This window comes from Bactrocera dorsalis, chromosome 4 (genome assembly GCF_023373825.1).
Source record: "Bactrocera dorsalis isolate Fly_Bdor chromosome 4, ASM2337382v1, whole genome shotgun sequence".
Taxonomy (NCBI): domain Eukaryota; kingdom Metazoa; phylum Arthropoda; class Insecta; order Diptera; family Tephritidae; genus Bactrocera; species Bactrocera dorsalis.
Genome location: NC_064306.1, coordinates 63,632,076 through 63,656,087, shown reverse-complemented (window position 1 = coordinate 63,656,087; position 24,012 = coordinate 63,632,076). Strand labels below are relative to the sequence as shown.

The following is a 24,012-nucleotide window of genomic DNA, read 5'->3' as shown; positions in this document are numbered from 1 at the left end:
TTACTTGCATATACACAATGGACCACAGCAAAAACGAATAAGGACAAACTTTTAAAGTTCAGTTAGCGCTACTTTACGCAACTGTAAGTTTTACAGTTGTATTTTTTTTTTGTTGGGTACATAAATCTTAAATCTTATATAAATAGAAATCAAGTCTTTTTTCATATTAGAAATTCACAGTGTATCAGTAACGGGTACTGAAAGTCAATACTCGTCGTGGCAGAGATGAGCGCACAATGCCTATATATACATATACATATGTATTTAACACTATATATATTGTATATACTATGTATTGTACTTATATAAATGTTTTTTTTTTTATGTATGTATGCATGTATATGTATCCTTAAGTAACAGTTTGTTGTACAATAAGTAAAGCTACAATACAACAACTTAACAACTTTAAGGTCATGAATGTTTTTTTGTTGTTACAATAGTTTCATATTATTGATTGATATTTGTTTGTTTGTTGCTGTGTACTAACAAATTTTACATACATAATCAGTTGTATGTATGTGTATGCATGTGTGTATGAGTGCATGTGCTTTGTTATTGTATTTGGGGGGCTTCTGGGGCTTGGTTACCGATCCGTTCACTGCCATCAATCATCATAATCAGCGAGAGGAAGAACGTGCTCCTCACTGCGGCGAGTTATATGCATGTATACAAGTGTGTGTGAGTGTGTTTGTATGTATGTATGTCAGGTTTGGCGCGCAACTTAAACTACGTCAGTTAATAAAAAATCATAAAAATTATATAAAAAAAAATAAAAAAAATTTAAAATTTAAAATAAAAAATTAAAAATAATAAATAAAATAAAAAAAAATTAATAAAAACTAAAAATAATAAATAAAATAAAAAAAATGAATAAAAAATAAAAATAATAAATAAAATTAAAAAATTTAAAAAAATGAAAACTATAAAAAAAAAATTATAACCCAAAAATTTTATAAAATAAAAATTATATAAAAAAAAAAATTATAACCTAAAAATTTTATAAAATGAAAATTATAAAAAAAAATTATAACCTAAAAATTTTATAAAATAAAAAATTCTATATAAACTAAAAATAAAACACTTTATAACAGTAACAACAAGAAACTGCATTTAAAAACAAAGTTAAAGTTGCTAACCACTCCTCTAGTAATACTTTGGTTGCTTAGCACGTTGCAATTTATATAACTCGCTTGTAGTTTGCGCAATGTCTGTCGCTGAAGTACTCTTTTTTATAGCAATTTAATGCGTTTTTAGATTTTTTACAAATTCCTTTGCGTTTTTCATACATAATACTTGTTTTTGTTGTTTTTCTAAGCAAGTTTTCTATATATTTCTTGTTTAAGCGGCGCCTGCGCACGAACATTTGTAACAAATTTTCGCAAATATTTGCGTTTTGTGTTTTGAGCACCGCATGCCATTCGGTTTAACAAATTTACATGCCAATCTGTGCAATTTAAACAATAATAATACAATATTTATGAGCTACGTTTTTATCAATAACAATTTAAAGTAATTTTGTAAGTCGCTTATTGGAAAACAATTATGAAATAAGCATCCGAAGACGTGCTTACAATTTGTTTGTGTTTTTTTTGTTTGCTTTTTGGGTTTTTTGTGTTTTGCTTAACTTCAGTACAGTATTACGTTCTTTATCTCTCTCCTTTGATTGATCGATTGATCGTGAATCCTCACTGGATTTGCTGAAATCTTCTACGCCGCTAAATGTTGTCTACATGTATATATATGTGTGTGTTTGTTCACTTGGAGGTGGAGTAGGATTTCTGTTTGTTCATAAGCAGTATCATGCCGGCGTTCATGCCAACGCTGCCCCACTTCACGCACTCGGACATCTGCAAAGGCATAAATGAAAAAGTGAGGTTATATTATATTTTTTTAAAGCATTTTTATTATGTGTGTACAATTTTGTGCACGTGAGTGTACCAACCTGTCGCTTCCGCACGTCCTGCTGGCGGCTGCCATACCGGCACCAGTACACAAAATGCTTATTATTATTCCAGAGACTGTGTTTGGCCTTGCGCGCAAAGGACACCTGTGCGTGTGCAAAGAAAATAAAAATGAGTTAATGCGCCACTTGCTTTACTATTTCATGTTTTTTTTTTTGAATAAATAACTATTTCAACAATTTTAGCATAATTATGCGTAAATTTGTTTTTGTAAGTTGCGAACCAACCTGATTGCGTATGTCCTTCTCATTGTGTGCCGATTTCTCCTTGTCGGCGAAATTGTTGATGCGCAGTTCCCAGCCTTGATTCCAGATATCCTCCAGCGTGAGTTTGAGCATTTTGAATGTGCCGTTTTCACGTATTTTCACAGTGTAGATTTCAATGGTCTCAGGTTTGGGTTTATTGTCTGCAAGAAGAAGCGAAAGTAAAGTAAAATTTACGGTTGTTGCTCAAAATTTTTGATATGAAGCGTAATATATACATACATGCATACATATGTATGTACATATATAATTGAATTATTTTTATGCGTGCAAGATTTATAAATTTATTTTATCTGAGTAATATTCCAGTGCAAAAGAAGTGCTATAAATCAAGTCTGTGTGTGTTTTGCGCTTTAGAAATTCATTCTCAAGTTTATTGTGCCAAGTCACTTCTAACTGTTATTTGATTAAATGCTGCCATGTCTAAATAAAGCTAAAGGTGTATAAATGTATGTATGTATATCTGTTTATTTATGTTGTTAGATTTGTTGTAGCGTTTTATATATTCACGTGAAATCTTGAAGTCAGTTATCTAAATTTAAATTATTTATTTAAATTTATTTACCTTTTATATTTTATAATTTTTTAAATTTTTTTAAAAAAGTTTTTTTAATTTCGATCCATTTTAAATAATAAAAAAAAATAATAATTTTTTTTATTTTAGTTTGTGTAAAATTTATATTTTTAATTTTAATATTTATATTAATTTTATTTTTTTTTTTTTTTTTTTTTTTTTTTTTTTTAATTTTTTTAAAATTTAAATTAAAAATTTTAATTATATTGATTTTGTTTGTATAACTTATATTTTTGCCTTTTTATATAAATTTGTTTTTTTATTACACAACTTTATTTTCGTTACTTTCTTTCTTTTAGTTTTAGTTTCTTTAAATTCTTATTCTTGTTTTTTATTTTAATAGTTTGGTTATTTAATTTAACGTTCAATTACTTAATTAAAAAAAATATGAAAGCAAAACAATATTTTTCTTTAAATATTTGTAAAAAAATTTTATATATACATATGTACATACATTGTTCAAAATTTTCTTAAAATTAAATATCTTAATTTTTCATATTTCTTATATTTGACTTAAATTTTTTTTATTATTAATTATTTTTCTTTAACTTGTGCAAAGTGTTTATAATAATTACTAGATTTATTTTTATGTTTTAAATAATTTCAATTTGATTTATCTGTTTTTATTTTATTTATTTACAATTAATTCATATAAAAATATTTTATTTTCATATATTTTTTATTTTTTAATTTTTTTTTTGTTTTTTTTTTTTTTACTTTATTTTACTTTTTTTTTTTTTTATTTTATTTTTTTTTAATTATTTTATTCTTTTTTATTTTTATTAATTATTTTTTTTTCTTTTTTATTATTTTTTTTTTTATTTATGTTTTTACTTTCTTTTTTTTTTATTATTTAATTTATTTATTTTTATTTTTTTTTGTTTTATTTTACTTTTTTTTTGTATTTTTTTTTTAATTTAATTTTTTTTTATTTTTATATTTATTAATTATTATTTTTTTTATTTATTTTATTTTATTATTTTTTTATTTATTTTAATTAATTCTTTATTTTTATTTTGTTATTTTTTCCTTTATATTTCTATTTTTGCATTTTTTTATTTTTATTAATTATTTATTTATGGTTTTATTTTTTTTTGTTTTATTTTTATTTATTTTTATTTTTATTAATTTTAATTTTATTTATTCTTTTAATATTTTTATTTGTTTTTAATTAAATTTTTTTATTTAATTTATTTATTTTTATTTTTTCATATTTTTGTATTATTTTTTATTTTTTTTTTTATTAATTTTATATTTAATTTTAATATTATTTATTTTATTTTTATATTATTTATTATTTTTTTTTATTTTTTTCTTGCATCACCAAATCATTTTTTGCTTACAAGTTCAAATTTGTTAATATTGCTAATTGATTTTTAAATAGTAAACAAGCCTTATCAGTTATCAATAAAGCCGAGCTAAAAATAGCGCTGAAATGCGCATTCCAACCACAAATTACAATCGGTTCTAAAGTAAACAAACAAATCCTACATATTTCATTAACAATCAATTTAATCTCTTTCCTATGCCAAAAACCAATTAGTTGTAGTAACTGTGAACATGTACAGATGTACATATGTATGTATGTATGTATGCATGTAACTGGGTTATATTTGAGGTGTACGTGATGTATAACCATGTCAAAACGTGTTTGTATGTACATATGTATGCCTTTAATGTTTAGCAGTAAATGTAGAAAAACAAATCATTATTATATTGGAATTATTAGTTCTCAAAGAAAATATTATAAATATATTTTGACATTTTTTTACAAAATATTTAATTGCTGATAGACCCATAAGCATATGACTTTGTCCACTAATCAACTATCCCACAAATACCGCAATAGTTCAATAAAATCTGGTTGAACGGCGTACAAGGTTAATAAATAGCGGTTTATCAGTGTAACGGTAATTTAGCGGTCATAATTTATTAACCCATCAGCGGTGATCTGAGCGCCAATGAACGCGCTTTAATTAACTGATATATACAAACATACATATATACATGTGAATATGTATGTATGTATCTAATATGTTTGTTTATGTCTGAAGGCTGCGATTTCTGACATTTCTAGCTTTTATTTTGCTACATATCCTACAATTATTTATTTATTTATTTTTTTTCTTTTGTTTTTTAATATATATAAAAATATATTTTAGCGCAAAATTTATTATTTTCTATGAAAATTATATTCTAATGAAAAAAAACAGCACTTAAATGAAGTATTCTTCGAAAGCTCTCGGAAATTCACTCTTTTTATAAAAAAATATTAATATTTGTTTTCGTTTTTGCTTCAAACTATTTCTTTCACATAATTTCGCACGTCACCTGGCACATCTTATGACATGCTGACAATATTCCAAGTCTGTCATTGAAATTCTAACACAAGCACCTTCTAATTGTATTAGCAATTTTTGCCTGAAAGTCGCAGCTGCTTCCTAATTGTCTGTGTTTTGTGGAAAATTTTCATTCTTCTTTCATTCTTGCCCGTTGATCGCCGTTACTTTGTGTGGAAATGTGTGACTAGCGCTCGCGATTACTAATTCCACTTATCAATTATTGCAATTGTTAAAAAAGACTTGTAAAAATTCAAATGATAACTGTACATACATACATATGTATATGTATAACTGTTTGTATGTGTCTAGTCAGCATTATTTGCGAAAACACGAGTTTCAACATATGTGCTTTTTGTGTGTTGGAATTAAAGGCGCCTATTCTAAGCGAGTTTTATAAGTCATTTCTATTTGCTCTCTTGAGTTACGCAATTTTATTGTTACATATTTATTACTCTATTGAGCAGATAACATATTTTCCTCGAGTATAATTATAAATTGCTGATAAGCACAAAGAATTCATATTTTAATTACATTATTTCTCGTTTAATTAAGTTATTTGCTGTTGTAGGAAAGTTAGAGATATTAGTTTTCTGTAATATTATTTTTTTTTAATATTTTCATTTATTTTTTTTATTCGAATTTTCATTTTAATTGTTTCGTTATTTTTATTTTTTTATTTATATTATTTGTTACTAAAAATCTCTTCAGTTGAGATATAATATTCATTTAACCCTTCCTTAAAAATATGTAATGCTCCAAAAAGTATGCAACGTCAGCATTTTAAGCTGCATAGAACTTCCCCACACTTCATGGTGTAATGCAAATGTGAACGAAAATGTCTGTATAACAAAAATATGACCACAAATGTTGCCTACATTACAGCGCTGTGGCATAAAAGGGTTGTAAAGGCAGGGCATTTTCTTTATATTTCTTTATAAGTGGTAAAATATATTTGTTTTATTGAACAAAAAATTATAAAAGTTTAAAATTTTGAGAAAAATTTTTTTTTATATAATTTTAATGTACATATGGACATTATATACACATATAAAATAAGTATGTGAAAAGAAAAAAGTAAATTGTGCTACCCACTTGTTACATAGCCTCGCCTACGGACGTGGCTAAGTGCACTGCAAACATCTGAAAGCGTTTAATACTTTAAAATTAATTTATCGCTTATCGCGTTTGCATGCACAACAACAACTGACGACTGCCTGCCTATCTTATTGCAAATAAGACGACTTACTCAAGTGCTTAAAAGTTGCGATAGATGTGAAGCACGCGACTAGTTATGTACATATGTACATATCTACAAAGGCAAACGCGCAACTACACATACATACATACATATTTACATATGTACATACATGCATATACAAAAGTAGTTCAGTGCGGACGTTTTTAAAGCAAATAACATACATACTTACACACATGCATACAAATATCTACACCTTTGTGCTCCACTCAACCAAGTCAACCCCCAGGACCTACCCGATTCAAGAATTTATTTTACCACTGAACCGAAGATGTGGCAATCAGCAATCAAGCGCTAACAAGTAGCTCTACATACAAGCATACATATGTACATACATTTACATGTACATCTACTTATTTGCCTACGTGCCTCATGTTAAGAGTGTCCCCCAAGTGTGGTGAGTTTGCATTAAAGAGCGTACGCCTGCTCTGCGCAGCTGAGCGCCGTCAAATATAAAAGAAGTATGGCAAAAGCAGCTAAAAACAAGCAATAAAATGTTAATGTAAAAACGTAAAGCTTGTAAATAAGGCGCCACACACTGGGCAAATGTGGGAAATCATGAACTGAATGACTGAATGTCCAAGCGCTGGCTCACAAGCCAATGTGTTTTCCGCTTTACATTTTCAGCGCGAATTATAGCTGCTGGTAGTACTATATACATACATACTCGTGTACATATGTATATACCTATAATTCATGTACATACATATTTATGTTGGAAATATCTAAGCCGCCTGTGCGTCGTATAGAAACCGCACAAATTACGGCTTGCAGCCGAGGAATGCAACGAAGAATGCGTCGTGTCATTTGGCCGCCTGCTTCTTCACGCCCCTTTAATTGGCTAATAATAGCAAAAATCCGTTAAAACTGTTAGAAACTATACCAATTAGCTAGACTAGCGTATAGAGTTGCTTTTAGATAGTTTAAAAACTAGTTTTAGCGCGTTTCAATTGCATTACTTAATCAAATTCTAAGCCAATATTATTTTTGTGTTTTCATTATTTGGTTAGTGGCTCATATTTACGCTCTTGGCGCTCTTCGTTTCGATTTTTGGCGTTTTCAAGTGATTTCACACATGATTTTCGGCTGCGTGTGAAATGTGCCAGGCGGCACGTCGTTCATTCATTCTAGAAGATTCGCCTCGCCCTCTGCAGCAGCTTCGCTCTTACGTTTCATTCTACGTTTATTTATTTAATTCTTACCAATCGTGGTAACACACAGTGCACGTAAACGCTATTCGTTACCGTTTTGTTTTCATTTTCTCTTTTTTTGGCGTAAATGTTTACTCGTTGGCGTAGTATTTCAAAAATTATATTGAAATTGCAGCATTTTTTGTTTTTGCGTGAAATACGATTATTTTCTGTTGAGAGTATTTATAGCTTATTGAACAGGTGATTAGATTAGATTAGACGAAGCAGGTGTGTAATTGTTTTGTTGGAGCAATTCAAATGACGTCTTAAGCAATAAAGGGGCATGAGGAAACATATGTACATATGTAGATATGTATGTATGTATGTACTGTATGTAGTTATAGAGAGTGTTTAATCCAATTCTGGAAATCCTGCCGTTTATTGGCAATGTTGCTGTTTCGCTATTTTTGAGATTTGATTCATAATTTTATAACTGTATGAGCTGTCAATGGATTAAAGTTCGAGAAATTGTGTGTAATCGGCTAAAAACAGTTAGTAATCTCATATTAAGGCTTTGAGTAACAATAGGGGCAAAGAATTCCACAAAATATCAACTGCGAGAGATATAATTAAATCTTTAAAAATATTTTCACAATAAAAAAATCATTTAAAAGAAATATACATATATCGTTATGTTTGACTTGTCGATCCGAAGGCAATGTCGGTGATTTTATGGAGAGAGAAAGTATCCAAAATGAACAGCGAGATAAATTGAGTCGAATTAGCCAATAATTATTTATGATAAAAAAAATTATTAAATTAAAATTTTTACAAATTTTATAAAGCATGCTGAAGTTAAAATTTTTGAAAATATTTTTTGCCTTTATTATTAAAATTCTGTGTTTTTTTTGGGAAAAAAATCTGACTTTTTAAAAAAAAAAAAAAAATAAATCTCTCTTTAAAAAAATCTTTTTGAATTTTGTTTTTTTTTTGGCCTTATTTTGCAAAAAAAATAATTTGGTTTGCCTTAAAAAATAAATTTTTTTTTTTGAAAAATTGTTAAATTTTGTATTAAATTTCTAACACTACACCACTGTACTTATACGAATATTCACTAATAACAACAACAACAACAACAGTAGATAATTATATGAAATCTTTATACTAACGAAACTAACCATAAATAATTATAAATAGCATAAAAATAGGCATTCTGTTGTACTTTCGCTAAAACAAAAGCAACAATTATCACTTTTTCTTGCTGCGTGCTTTAGAAAGTGTCTACCAATTAGCTTAGCATCGTACTAATTGCATGTAGCGCGTATTATACCATATTTACAGCCACGTGTTGCCATCGATTATGCAAATGCACTCGCATTTCTAATATTTATTTTTAATTATTTGCAAAGTAAAATTAATTCTAATGCCAAAAACAAACGACAATTCGAGGCATTTCGTAAAAATCGCGAATTGTTTAAATTAAGCGTGTGACCGCGTTGAAATTAACGAGCTTTGTGCGACAGCGTTTCATTGACTCGGCTAACGGCTCGAGAAATGACGCGCGCAGCCGAGCACATTAGGTTAATTAGCACAATTTAGCTGAAATGTATTTTTTATTATTTAAAAAGGTAATAAAATATTTTACAATTAAAATTTGCTAAATAGAAACCTTTTTCAATGGGTTTAAATGGTAATTTTTGGTACAAAAGGATATTTTTGACTTTTCAGCGAGTAATATAATACCTAAGAAGTATATATGTAGGTATGTATGTATATATGTATCTATATACAAAAATGTACCTGCCCAGCTTCTGCATACTTTTCTTTTCTTTTGACTAACACTCGTGATTTTGTGATAAGTTAAATAAATATTATCGGTTGAAGTATTCGCACGTAAATAATTTTTCCACGTGCTTATACGTTTGTATATTTAATTTATGTACATATATGTATATGTAAGTAAGTGGATTTGTATGTATAAATGCGGCATAAATTATCTAATCAACTGTTATTGCCTAAGCGTCATAGGATGAGTGCACAAAATGACTATATATTTTATTTAATAAAAGTTTGTATGCTGGAGCTGTATGCTATAGTGGTCCGATCTGAACAAAATCTTCGTAGATTGTAGCACTACCTTAGGTAAAAATCTATGCCGAATTTCCTGAAGATATCATGTTAAATTCTAAGTTTTCCATATAAGGACTTCATTTTGATTGATCAGTTTGTATGGCAGCTATATGGTATTATGGTCCGATCTGAAAATCTGTTTGTAGAAATCTATTTGAAAATAATCAGCGCCAAATTTCTTTAGGATATCTCGTCAAATAAAAAAGTTTTCCATACAAGGACTTATTTTTAAACGTTCAGTTTGTATGGCAGCTATATGCTAGAGTGGTCCGATCTGAAAATTTATTTTTGGAGGTTGTAGCAGTACTTTGGGCAACAGTCTGTGCCAAATTTCGTGAAGATATCCCGAAAAATAAAAAACTTTTCCATACACGAACCTGATTTTGATTGGTCAGTTTGTATGACAGCTATATGGTATAGTGACCCGATCTGAAAAATATCTTCGGGGATTGTAGCACTAACTTGTGTAAGAATCGATGCCGAATTTCGTGAAGACATCTCATCAAATAAAAAAGTTTTCCATACAAAAACTGGATTTTGAGCGTTCAGTTTGTATGGCATCTATATGGTATAGTGGTTTGATATCGGCGGTACTGACAAATGAACAGCTTTTTGCGGAGAAAAGAACGTGGCCAAAATTTCAGATACTTAAAGTTTGAAATTTTAGTAGAAATCTACTTTTGCTCAATAAACTTACCTAAAGTGGTCGAAAGCAAGGGTTATATCTGCACTTTGAAATAATATAAATCTTTCAGTATGTATGTATATACATATGTATGTATGCAATATGTCTCATTTAAACATTACATGCCACTTAAATTATCTTTTACTGTTTACAACACAAGCTTAGCAAGCCGTTTAAATACATACATAAATATAGTTCATATAAATATGTGTGTGTGTATGTGTGCACAGGCTGTACATTGGCCCTGCATTTAATCTGACCTAAAAATGTACAAACATACACATACAAAGCTGTATACAGCACAGCAAACAGGAGGAACCACACTTTCGAGCCGCCCTACGCCCCAAAACCGTCAACAAAGCCTCGCTATCTTCGCAAGCACATATAAACCGACAGTGTTGTTGCACAAAAATACCCAACGGACCCCATTTATAACTATTCTTTACATAAATATGTATGTATGTAAGTATGTATGTGCTCGTATGTGTGTTTGTGCGCTGCTATTGTCCTTCGTGTCGTTCGTTTACTCACCTTTAGCCGTTTTGCACAGGACAATGCCGAACCATGACGTCATCGGTGTTTCGTTTTCATCCTGCGCTCGCATTGCCAACTGCAGCGTCTCCTCCTCCTCATCCTCTTCGTCATTATTGACATCCAAATCGTACTCATCGACGCCGCTGCCACCGCTGCCGCTGCTATTGCTACGTAGCGTACGCTTGTTATGGCTGGTGGTGGGTTTCGTATTGCTGCGCACCTCCACGATGAAGCCGCACTCGACGACGGCGCAGAAAATGCGCTGCTCATCGCGTTTGAACCATTTGGATTCGCGCAGCTTTTGCACTGCCACTGAGCTGCCGAAAGTCGACGTCTTGCTGTGTAGATGACCCAGCAGACTCAAACCACTGGCAGTGCTGGGACCAGCGCTGGCACAGCCGCCACCGCCGCCGCCACCCACACCACCACCGCCACCACCATGCGCTGCATGATTGGACTGATGGTTGTGACCCTGCAGTGGCCACCACTTGAGCGCGTTCACAAAGCTGTTCGAGCGATTTATGTTTGTGGCTGTGGCACTTGTCATTTTAAGGCTTTTACTGTCGTCCGCTGCTCGGCTGCTGCTGCTGTCGCTGTCACTGTCCCGTGCACCTTGATGCGTTTGCTTGGTGGCGAATATGGAGCCGATTCTGTGGTCAGTGCTGACTGCCGTGTGGTTGGCTAAGCGTAAACAACAATTTGCTGCACCCAATGTAGCGATTTGGCTCGTGAAATGCGCGTAAAATGCAAATTGTGCACAAAAACAATTTTTTGGTTTTGTTGTTTTTCAAATGCTCGCTAATTTGCTTTGTTGTGTGTGTTTTCAGTGTAAGCTTTTTGCTTTTGTGACTTTCACTACTTGTTTTTCTTATGCTTTGCAATTAAAAGTTTTTCTACAAATTTTTCACTGAATTTTGTGTTGTTTTTGTATTTTTTGTTTTTTACAAATTGCAGTTCGTTGCGTGTCTCACGCACTTTTTCTTTAGTCTATTTGTTGTAGCTAACTATTAGCCAAAGTTTGATTTCTAATACGCTAGTATTTATTTTTGTTTTTGTATGACAAAAAACGCTAGACACATTAAAATGCACTTTGGTTGTTTTTGTTTTGCAGTGGGTTAGTTTAAATTTGTTACAAATTCTCTGTTTAACCTCAAAAAATTTGTTTCAAAATATTATTTTATATTTTCTTTGATAAATCTCAAATTTATTTCAGAAAAAATATTTCAACTATTCTGCTTATTTCTCGTAAATTTTCGCAAAATAATTCACTTAGTTGCGCTAAATTCAAATTCACTTCTGCTCAGCAAGAGACCTAAAAGGCGAATACCAGCCTGCAGCGCTGCATGTGTTTATTTAAAGCCGGTTTGACGCGCTCGCTTGTGCTCGCCGCTGTGTGCCACGACGCAGCGCGAGTTTACCTTTGGTGTCAATTGCTTCTCTTATCAACGTTGGCGCATGACTCCCCTCACCAAAAGCACTTGGCTCCACTCAGCAACTACAGCAACATTTGTGTGTAAATATGTGCATGCTTGTATATATGTAAAAATATTTACATACATATGTACATACATGTGCCTTTAAGTGTGGTGAATATTTGTATTTATTAAACTCTTTTGCGGCTGTTGAAAACGTGCGAAAAGTCAAGAGAGAGCGAGAGTTGAGTGTGAGCGTTGCAGCTGAAGAGCGACGAAAACATACAATTTGCTGCTTTTGCAGTTAATAAATGTATATACATATTTATATACAAATATACGTAAAATACGTACATATATTTATACATACATACCTACACATATTCATATATACATACAATTCTATACATGCAAACGTAGGCACATATAGTACTTAACAAATGATTTCGTGCAATTTGTCGTATACCCACACAATGTTGATTGTTTTTGTTATTGCAGACAAAGTGTTAATTATTTATTTTTTCTTATAATCTTCATTATCTTTTATTATCAGCACTTTTATTAACCCACTCGCTTTAGATACTTACATTGTACGTACATACTCTTTGATGTTTTTTTTTTGTGTTTGATTGACTTTTTGATGCGTAATAATGACATTTGCTTGACGTTCATTAAAATTTTGACTGATGCACTGCAAATCATTGCTCTAAATTTAAATAAATTTTTTTAATTTTTTTCAAAAATATACTCATATAGACTTTCAAAAGTTATCTTGACCTACCAAAACAACTATTCGGTCCTGACCTAACCCATTTCGAGCTCTAGCGTTAGACGCCGTTATTGAAATCATGACTCTCAGCGAATCGAACAAATATTAGAAATACTACATATGTATGTATGTATGTATGCTTGTATGTACGAAAATAAGATTGAGCACGCCTCAGTAATAAGTAGCTGCTCGACAGTTTTTTGCTGACAATTATAGGCTATTAAAAAGCAATTATTCTCTTGTTACAGTTTTGGTGAAACAACCTCACGAGAGCTTGAATTATTTAGCAAAAAAATTAAAAAAAAAGCACTGCTTGAAGGTTTTTTTGTTAACAAAAGTCGGTTTCTACTCACGGCGCTCACAGAACATTACCAGTATACCGTTAATTGCATTAAAAGTAGTTCATTTCGTGAACTGTTCAAAACCTGTAGAACTGCCTAAATATAAAAAGTCGTTTAGAGAGAGAAGATTAATATCAAAAAGTGCGAGAAGATGCTTAAAACATCTTTAAAATCTCTATGAAATAGTTTGCTTTTATGTTTGCAGATTTTAAAAATTCTAGAACTGGAAAGAAAATCGCGACTACTTTTAATATAATGATGCTTTAGAACTTAAAAGGTAGAGAGTCAAGAAAATAAATGAATACCATGATTCCATACATTTTTCTAGTAAAATCTGGTAACTTCTGAATGAGAAAAGGGAACTTGAAAATTTTGATTGAGAAAAAGAAACTTTTTTTCTAGTAAAATCTTGAAAATTCTGAATGCGAAAAAGGAACTTTTTTCTAGTAAAATCTTGAAAATTCTGATTGAGAGAGAATGCTATTTATTCATACATATTTTTCCTGTAATCCGCCAGAGTACAGCGTACTCTCGCTCATTTGATAAATTCTGGTAAAATCTTACAACTTATTAATGTTCGAGAAACAGTAATAATTTTTTTTTAAACGGCTTATTATTGTAATTTGTTGATATTTGATCGTTAATATAATAAGCTTGCCATACTAAGTCTACGATCAGTGCATTAGAAAGATCAAACAGTCGTATTAGAAATAGTTTTAATATACCACTTGTATATAAGATATTTTGATCCTACTAACTTGTTTGAAAAAATCTCTCAGAGAGAGTTGTAGAAAGAGAGGAAGGAAACGATGTTTTCTCGTAGCAAATACACAAACCTTGAACGGATATTTACTGTATCATATCTTTTACATACTTATGTACATACATACATATGTATGTATCTGTCGGTCGTTCTGAAAATTTTGTCAGTAGTTGCCAGATTTTTCGAGAACTCGTATAAATTTGTTTACAACAATTAAAGAAATCGCTCTCAGAGAGTTGTAAAATGATAAAAAGGAAACGCTGTTCTCTCGTAGTCAATACTCAAACCTTGAATGAGATTTTATTTTGGAAAATAGTGTTGGGATTTGAAAATGTATTAAGTGAGTTTCCGGAAATATTGGTAACTAACAATTTTCGATGAATTGTGATTATTGGTAAGCCATAGTTCCTTCCCTTATCCCTTAAAAATTGTTACATACATATACTTACATATAAGGTTTCAATATATTAAGGCCAAGGCCTTTCAGAAAGGGCAAAATGTCATTTATGACATCGCTGCAGTTCTCTCTGAGAGAAACTGTCTTACTAATTTTTAGTTAACTGAGAGAGAAATATTTGAGTAAAAAAGCTTAATTTTTTGGAAAATTAAAATCATTGAAGTGCCAGAATTTTTGAGAGAAATTTCCTCAGCCGAGATTCCTTGACATTTAATCATCAATATCGGTCATTATGTGAGATATATAATTGAAATTCGGAAAAAAGCTTTTCCTGAAGTGGTATGTCTGTATGTTACAAACGGGCTAAATCGGGTCAATACTTTCCTTAGCTCCCATATAGCTAATACAATGATTTTCAAACTTCCAGGCGCTTCCTTTCTTGTTACTTTCTAATATTTTTGCTTGATCTGCCTATTTTATTATAAAACAAAACTTTCCATAAAAATATAAACTATTATAATTTTCAGCTATTCCGTTAATATATTACGTCAACATTTCATAATTCTCTTTATCTCGCCAATTTTGCGATTTTATTTGTGTTTATGCAAATATCTACGAGTATTCTTATATACATACATACATATATAAGTACTTTCATTAATAAAAATTAAGGTACAAAAATCAGTTTTACATTACCATAATTAAGCATGCGATACTTATATAATATATAAGCGGAAAAATTGTAAACAACTTTGCGCTATAAATAGGTCTAAAATGCATATTAGAATTTGATATGTTCTAAATATAAACGTCACATGAGCACTCTGGCACTCGTTTACTCACCCACTTACATAATTGATAATTAATTTGCATTAATGCATATTCAACTTGTATGTGTGTGTGTGATATTCATTTACTTTTCTAAGTATATACAATAGTTATATATTATATACACTTAGATCTATGGCGCATGTTTATCTGCTAAGCACTGGTAATAGCCTGTCGAAACTCAAATGCGCTTGAGTTCGCTAAATATCTCACACAATTGTATGGAAAACATATTCAAAATCAATACTCAAACAGAGAAGGCACTTTAATGAGCACATTTCTAATCGATTTCATAATGATATTTGAATGTAATATTATAGTGAGGCCTACAATACTGGCACTTGTGTTATATTTTTATAGCTTTCGTAAATACGAAGTGATTATGTAACTGTTGTTACATTCTGTTGTTTGTAAATAGAAAAAGAAGAGAAGTATAAAACCATTGAAGTAATCAAAGGGTTAAGTTTATACTGGCGGTCCTTCCAGTTATTATTTCAGTTTGCTTTGTAATACCCACATAAATGGGAACTCTTAGGGATATACTTATGACATACTATATTGTGGGATCCATTTCGAGGCTCCGTACTTTTTTAAAGAAAAAAACGCAGAAACTTTAAATTTATTGGGAATGTTTATTATCATTCGAACGAACGTTCTTTGGCATTGATTTGTTGAAGATTATCTCTTTCAAATATTAGTCACGGCTACGTCTCAGAAGGTCCGTCCGTTGAGTTCAATTTTTGATGATTCGTTCGAGCATTTCGACTGGCAAATAGTGAATGACACACGTAATGCTTTTCTCCAAGACTTGAATCGAAGAGGGATTGTCCGCATAGACTTTAGACTTTACATATCTCCACAGGAAAGTGTCTAACGGCGTAATGTCACACGATCTTGATGGTCAATCGACCAATCGATTATCTGCTCACCGAAGTGTTCTCTCAATAGATCAATTGAGTGATGTGATGTGTGGGAAATGGCGTCGTCTTGTGGAAATACGTCAGCCGGGTTGCTTCGAATGGCGCCGAATCGACCCTCTACGGTCTTCGTGTACGCTCTCAGCTACGACTACTATATTTTCTTGACTGCATGCTGGATGTGCTCTATTTGGTTGAATATGATCTAATAATGAATGTCGTTTCCTACACTATCATTTATAAATTTGTAACAATTATGATGCCTCGACTGTATTTTCGGTTTAGTTAAACTTGCTTGCGCATAAAAGTCACTTTGTATTTATGGATAAATATTTTATAATTAGCATATGTACACAACCATATACATATGTAAATACATAAATCAATGCACCATTAATATACTCATTCATCATCTCATTGTAAAGGGTGTGTCAGTAGGCCCTTTGCAATTAGGTATAATAATTTATCGTAATGTTCACAGTTGTCGATTTGCCACACTTCAATCTTCTCGGTTGTCAAAAAGAAGAATAACAAAGTCATTCAGTCGAATTCAGTATTGAGTTTACATGCATGTATAGAAGAAGCCCCTTTATCTCTATTTAATAATCGTTGTTTTGGCGTTAGAAACCATTCGCTAAATAATTTTGAGTAATACTGTCTACATGACGGTCCTTGGCCGAATAAAAATCTGGGTTTTGATCTGCTTACGTAGAACCGACCGAAACGCTCGTGTGAACGGTTATTTGTTTATGTCTATTATTTTTTCGATTCTCCACTCTTTAATGTTTGTCGAATCAAATACAACTATTATTTCTTGAAATACACTTTTCCAAAAATTGATTTCTTTAAAAGTTTGATCTGGAAAGATCTGAAACGGGAAAGAGAATGTAATGCATTGAATCTTCTCAGCTCGTCTCACCCTATACATGCATAGACCTAGTTCTATTTGCATTAATCTTAATTTATCCGCACAAAAGCAGCTAAAATTTACAAATACGTAGATGAAATACTTAAATACATACATACACTTTTAGTGCTTGCAAATCTACCCAACGAGCAATTTTTCTGCACTTAGTGTGATATGTGGACTTAGAAAGCTTTTTTTAGAGTGAAATTAATAAAAGGTCATAATTAAGAATCAAAAATATTTTTCCTCAAACATCAGCAAAATAAACAGCATGTACTTAGAACTTAGATGTTACTTAGACAACAAAGCAAGATGTCCACTGAAGAATTTTCACTTAATAATCATCTTGATCAAATGATCGTCTTGTCAAAAGACAGGACTTCTATTTGAATAATACCCTATGGGTACACGTATTGTAGAAAAAAATTTGACGAACGTCAGTTGGACATGTTCTCTGGAGTAAATTTTTACCAATTTTCCAGCTAGACAGAGATTGAAACATCTTGGATGTCAAAGCTGCAGTTCAACAGTCAAATAGAAAATAGCTGCCTTCTGATCAAACCTATACCTATGAATCTGGTAGTGAACGAGAGAAGGCTAAATATCTTCTGACATCAAACAAACAGTCGTCGTACTCACAACTTGGCTCGCACGTCACTGTTAAGAGTGATGACTTCAAAGCCGTAGTTAATTTCGTCTATCTCGGAACCAGCATTACCACGAACAACAACGAAGGCCTCGAAATCCAACGCAGAATAACTCTTGCAGGTGCTTTTTACAGGTGCTACTTCGGACTGAGTAGGCAATTGAGTAGTAAAGTCCTCTCTCGACAAACAAAAGGCCAAACTCTACAAGTCACTCATTCTTTCTGTCCTGCTGTAAGGTGTAGAGTCATTGACGATGACAACAACTGATGAGTCGACGTTTCGAGTTTTCAAGAGAAAAGTTCTGCGGACAATTTATAGTCCTTCGCGCTTTGGAAACGGCGAATATCACAGTCGTTGGAACGATGAAAATTCTATCTAGTGTTTTATGATGTCCAGGGCTTTTGATTTTGAACTGATTTTAGGAAAATTTTGAGAATATTGCTAAATTACTTCATTAATTAATCTATGAACTGTATTTGCTAGTGACCTAAAAATAATCATATTAGGAGTTGGAGTAACAAATATGATAAAATAGCGTTATTTGTTTGTTGGACATTATGTACTATGTCAGCTTTCTAAGCGGAAGCTTTACAACTGCCTTCACTACTTGCTCGTTTTCTGACAACCAGCCGAGACAAGTGCGTGACTAACAGTTAGTAAACTATCGGTTCGAAAATCGAAATTCAGCAGCTGTTCGAGGTTTCCTTAAACCTGAAGGACAACTTCTACAAGTGGGAATAAAAGCGTGGTCGAACTAGAGTAAATGTAGGTACGGTTCACATGCGTATCTATGTACTTATATGTATATGTATAGTATGTGTATGTACATATACTTATGTATACTATAGTATTTCTGTCGAACCAATATGCACAGTCGAACAAAACTCATAAACCAATGTGCTTATTTGCATAATACATAACCGCGTATGCAAATCAGATGCCGGCATGAACATCATGAAATATCTACTTAAGTTAATTTTACTCAGCTATGAATTGCGCAATAGAACTTTAACGCTTCGCAGGTGCGATGTTGAGCTCAGAAAACTAGAAAACTAAACCAGTTACATATTCTTTTAAATAAATCATTTTTTCATTAAATTTTTGCATATTTTTTTTGATCATTTCAATATTGAATACAAATTTTAATAAAAAAATATTTAAATAAATATATAAGGGAAGTTATTTAAAAACTCACCAGCTTTGTTATTTAGTTTAGTTGTTGTTTAGAAGTATTTTATCATCGATTAGAATCGTATTGATATCGTGTTCAATTTCGTGAATCACTGTACATATGTAGTATTTATTTTCTACTAATCCATCTGATTTTTGTGTTGTTACTATTATTAGTTACAAATTTTCCGCTTACCAATTAAGGACATTTACAGCAGGTGGCAGACAAGTCTAGACATTGACAGCTTGATTATTGGGCTTGTACTAAATTTGATATAAAAGTAATTAGCATAAGTTATGGATTTTTAATTACCAACTCAATATGGCTTTTATGCCCAATGTACCATCCATTTAGTGCACTTAAGTATATTAAAATTGTGTATTAGTTTTTTACTAATGTCATTTGTCTTTTTTAAGATTTCTAGTACTGTGTAGGATGGTCTTAACTTTTGAATAATTTTTTCAATAGTGTTACCATCTATTATTGACAGTTTTTCTGAAGATAACAAGTCAATTGAAAAACCTACCATAGTAAAAAACATTTCTTGGCAAAATTCGTTTTTTTTTATTCAACATAGTTCCATAATAGTTCAAGGGTGATACATCAATTATGCGACTATCTAACTTTTAGATACCATTTTTGTAGCACGATTTGTTCTTTGCTTCAATATAGGTCTCAGTTTCGGTGATAACCTCTTCATTCGACGACAATTTTTCCCAGCGAGCATTCTTTTGAGATCTGAGAACAGGAAATATTCGCGAGCCAGATCTGGAGAATACGGTGGATGTGGAAATAATTCGAAGCCCATTTCATGTTTTTTTGCTGTCGTTTTCCCTGACGTGTACATTACCTTGGTGAAATAGCACTTTCATTTCCTTCAAATGCGGTAATTTTTCGGTGTTTTCATCTTTCAAACGGTCCAATAAGACCTACTACATAGTCGGTCTTGATGGTCTTTCCTTTTTGAAGGTGGTCAATAAAAATCATTTCATGCGCATACCAAAAAACAGACGCCATGACCTTGCCAAGCAACTGAACTGTGGCGTTTTTCCAATGCTTTGGGATCGGTTCTTTATGTTTAGTCCACCAGGCTGACGGTCGATTGGACTTCAGAGTGAAATGATGGAGCCATGTTTCATCCATTGTTACATATCCACGCAAAAACTCGGGCTAATTACGCTTGAATTGCTCCGCATCAAATCGTCGTTGTTTTTTGGTCAAAAGTGAATTTGAACGGTACCCACTTTGCACAGAGCTTTCTCATACACCAAAATTCGTGAATGATTTGAGGTACACGATCAGTTAATATCTTTAGAGTGCCTGCTATCTCGAACAACTTCACTTTACGTTCATTCAAAATTGTTTTGTGAACTGATTTGAAGTTTTCGTCGGTCCCAACCTCTTTCGGGCGTCCAGTTTGTTCACTGTCTTTGGTGCGAGGGACATTTGGAGCCTTTCAGATCGACATCTCAAAGAGGGAGTAGTTCACGTAGACGAACGGCTAAATAGACAGACTTGACTAAGTAAATCGATTCAACTCGTCACTCTTCATCTGCTTGTCACGAACTCAGTCGCACACTTAATATAAAAATGATAACCACTTAATTATTAATGACTAAAGCATGCGTTGGGTTTAAAAATAGCGCGCTGTATATACTTAGGAACCCCATATTCATTATGATTGGACATTTGTACTCAGCAATACAATTAATAATGCGACTCAAATGGGTAAATGTCAAATGAAGTGCTCTATATTTGTTGACAGCGTATAAAAGCTGACATATCGACAACTATATACATATGTATATAGTATATGTATTTATGTACATACATACATATGTATATAGGCACCGAGATCGAAATTGAAAATATTGAGATAAAGATAATATACAAACTATTGATTATACAAATTTTTGGGACTGCAACGTTCCCCAACGCACGTAACACATTTACATACAATTATTACAGTTATTAAGCAAGTAAGTTTAACTTTTGATGCACGCGCCTTGCGATAGTAATACAAGTTCTTACGATAAAGAACCTAGTTCATGACCTTGAGTCGAATAATTTATGCAAATGCCTTGATTATTGACTAGATTGCAGAAAAAAAGCTTTTTGTTCGAAATATTGACGTTTATGTGGTGAAATTTTGATTGGCAACGAGGGCAAATACACACATACTTATATAATACATATAGCAAATATGAGTACGTGTGTCCACGCTACTACCGTTATAAATTATATTTATTCTGAGTCACTTTACTTATCTGCTTAATTCTTTATCTGTACTTTCTTTCAGTGATTAGTCAAATTTCGCTTTTGCCTTGACATCGTAGATAAGCTGTGGTGTGTTAAGTCAACTAAAGTAACCCAGTGCAAATGACTGGCGCTCTCGCGTAGCCTTGCCAGCAGCTGACGTAGTGCCGCACACCTATTTCACGTTACGATTAACGACGTAAATAACACGTTGGAATTGTCATAATTTACTTACGCGTACATACCCTAGTAAATATGTTTGTATTCTGTTATGTGGTCCAATAGTTTCTCGTGCAAATAATTATCTCGAGATGATGCAGCAAACCGCTCTATTATACTTTCAATATTCTTTCATGCAAATACCTTTATGGGTACGTCAGCAAAGCTTTATAAACGCGATGAATAAATACAATGGACTCACTTGTATTACACATTCAATGGTACTTTTTTATGTACGCAATTGTAAGATTTAGAACACAGTGAATCATAGTTCAAAGCTCTGGTCATATTTTAGAATGGATAATTTGAATACTTATTGCTTTCCAAAAGACTATGAGTTAATTTTTTTAAGATTTAGAGGGAAGGGAACAATTTTTTTGTAAAACTTTAGAATAATTACTAGTCATAAGGAGGACTCTTTTGACTATAACTTACTTAAATAGTTAAAAAATGTTTCCTATTGATATTGGTTGAATACATTTTGGTAGTATTAGGATATCGAAGACTGATATTTCCTATAAATTTACTTACAGTTACTTAATCAAAACACTACTTGATTTAAATATAAATTTAAACTTCGTAAATTCTCTGCTCGCTTTATGTAAGGTTAGATTAGGTTCAGAGGTCGATCCAAACAGTGATCTCACTTGGACAGCTTAGAACACCGGTTCCCTATGGTACTTAAAAACTATATACTAGATCATAACACCCTTACAAGTCGGCAAAGCACTATGAGCCTATCACAAACTTGTTGAATCCGCTAATGTTTCGGCTTTGTCTTCTGGTTCGCTGAAGGTAAGACTACCGAGTTGTTTCAGTCTCAGCCGTGCAAAGGCTGGACAATGAAGAAGAAAGTGCCTGAATGTTTTCACCTCAACCTCCTCGATACAACTTTGACAACTAGCGTCTGACAAAATGTTTGGCTTTGCCAAAATTGCTAAGATTTGCTCAAGGCAAATAGTTTAGTAGATCTCACGCGTTCTAATCTAGGCTAAAAGGGTATTGCAGTCGCACAGAAGTTGGTCGTCAACCACGAACTTGAGGTTCATTGGTCCAGTGCTAGAACACAAGACGCCAATGGAGATCCAACTCGCTTCTATTTCGATGTCAGCGGTTCTTTTGACAACTATCGTTCGACAAGATGTTTAGCCTTACCGCACGAATACCTATTGGACAGTGTCCAGTAAGAATTGCTACGATTGCGGCAAGATAAACTTTGATTAATGCAGATCTCATGCGTTCTACTCTAGGCCAAAAGCATCTTGCAGTCGCATGGCAGCTGAACGGCGACCACGCATGTGAGGTTCATTGGTCCAGTGTTAGATCACAAGACTCCACTGGAGATCAAACTCACTTCCATTTCGATGTGAGCGGTTCAACAGCCCATTGGTCTTACAGTTGCCAGCGATTCCGCTGTAGTCGCTATATGTATGCCCCGATCTCTTTAAAAAATGGCAATAAAAATTATCTTCTATAAAATAGCAGAGTATGAGTCCTTGAAATGGTATTGGTCTCAGTTGTTTGTTCGTTTCGCCACTCTAAAAACTATGGCGAGTCGATGGAAGCTATAGCACAGAAAAGCTGGAAGTCATATTAAATGGTTTTACTATTATTTAAAAGTTCGTTTAGAATACTAAAAAACTCCGAGAAGGCCTTTGAAAAACTGTTGTTACTGTTCTAGTTGAAAGAAGTTAATAAATTTTGTAAAAATGATCCAATGTTAAATTTTTAAGGTTTCGTCGTCTTAAATTGAGATGATCTTGCTCAACTTAGAAAATTACTAACTTATACTTCAATTTCCATATTCAATAACATCCCACATTTCAACTGACGTCTAGTGGGGCATACCTTTTTTCTCGCTGGCACTTATGTATGTATGTATGTCTGTACATACGTGGGCTTACCCTACCTCATTTGCTGGCCGGTTGCCATAAAAGCTACTTAATTTACCTACAGCTTTGACTAAATACGGTATGTATTCAAATGCTAATTCGCAGGAATGTCGTACTCGCACAAAATTGGTCACTACTACGTATCACTCAATTCAATTCAGCTCGGACTCGTGTACTCGGTTTTTGCTAAACAACAACTCTTCATAGCAAAGCAGTCAAGTGTTCTTGTCTACGTTTTTGTATTATTGTACATAGATGTATGCATTTACATAAGTATGTATTTCTGCGTGTATGTATGTATGCATTTCTGCATTTCACGTATGTGTGTTTGTCCATATGTATGAATGCACATACTTATGCATTATGTATGTTTGGTTCTTGTATACAAAGGTAGCTGCGCAAGTTGGAAAGCATATAATTATTGAATGTGCAAAAAACATTGTCTGTTCGAAATGTCGCCGTCTGCTCGTATACTTCTCGTCATTTCTACGCTCGTCATCGTTCTGGCGGCAAATTAAGCAATTTTTGATGTAGTACGAGTATGTATAAAAATAAGTTGAAATTTGCCAGGAATATAATTTTGAAGAATTTTGTATTAAATATTTGAGAAGATTTGATG

General features: G+C 32.3%; 2 protein-coding genes across 2 annotated transcripts in view; one reads left to right on the top strand and one right to left on the bottom strand.

Annotated features, from left to right (window-relative positions):
- LOC105226945 (pre-mRNA-splicing factor ATP-dependent RNA helicase PRP16) overlaps window positions 1-24,012 on the top strand; it is a 44,894-nt gene that overhangs the window by 4,561 nt on the left and 16,321 nt on the right. The window lies entirely within an intron of this gene.
- On the bottom strand, window positions 1,278-12,218 carry LOC105226944 (uncharacterized). Its single transcript, XM_049456301.1, has 4 exons — window positions 10,872-12,218; window positions 2,189-2,367; window positions 1,943-2,047; window positions 1,278-1,847 (listed from the first exon to the last, which is right to left on the bottom strand). The coding sequence occupies exons 1-4, from the start codon at window positions 11,419-11,421 to the stop codon at window positions 1,755-1,757; spliced, it is 927 nt and encodes a 308-aa protein (XP_049312258.1). The 5' UTR covers window positions 11,422-12,218; the 3' UTR covers window positions 1,278-1,754.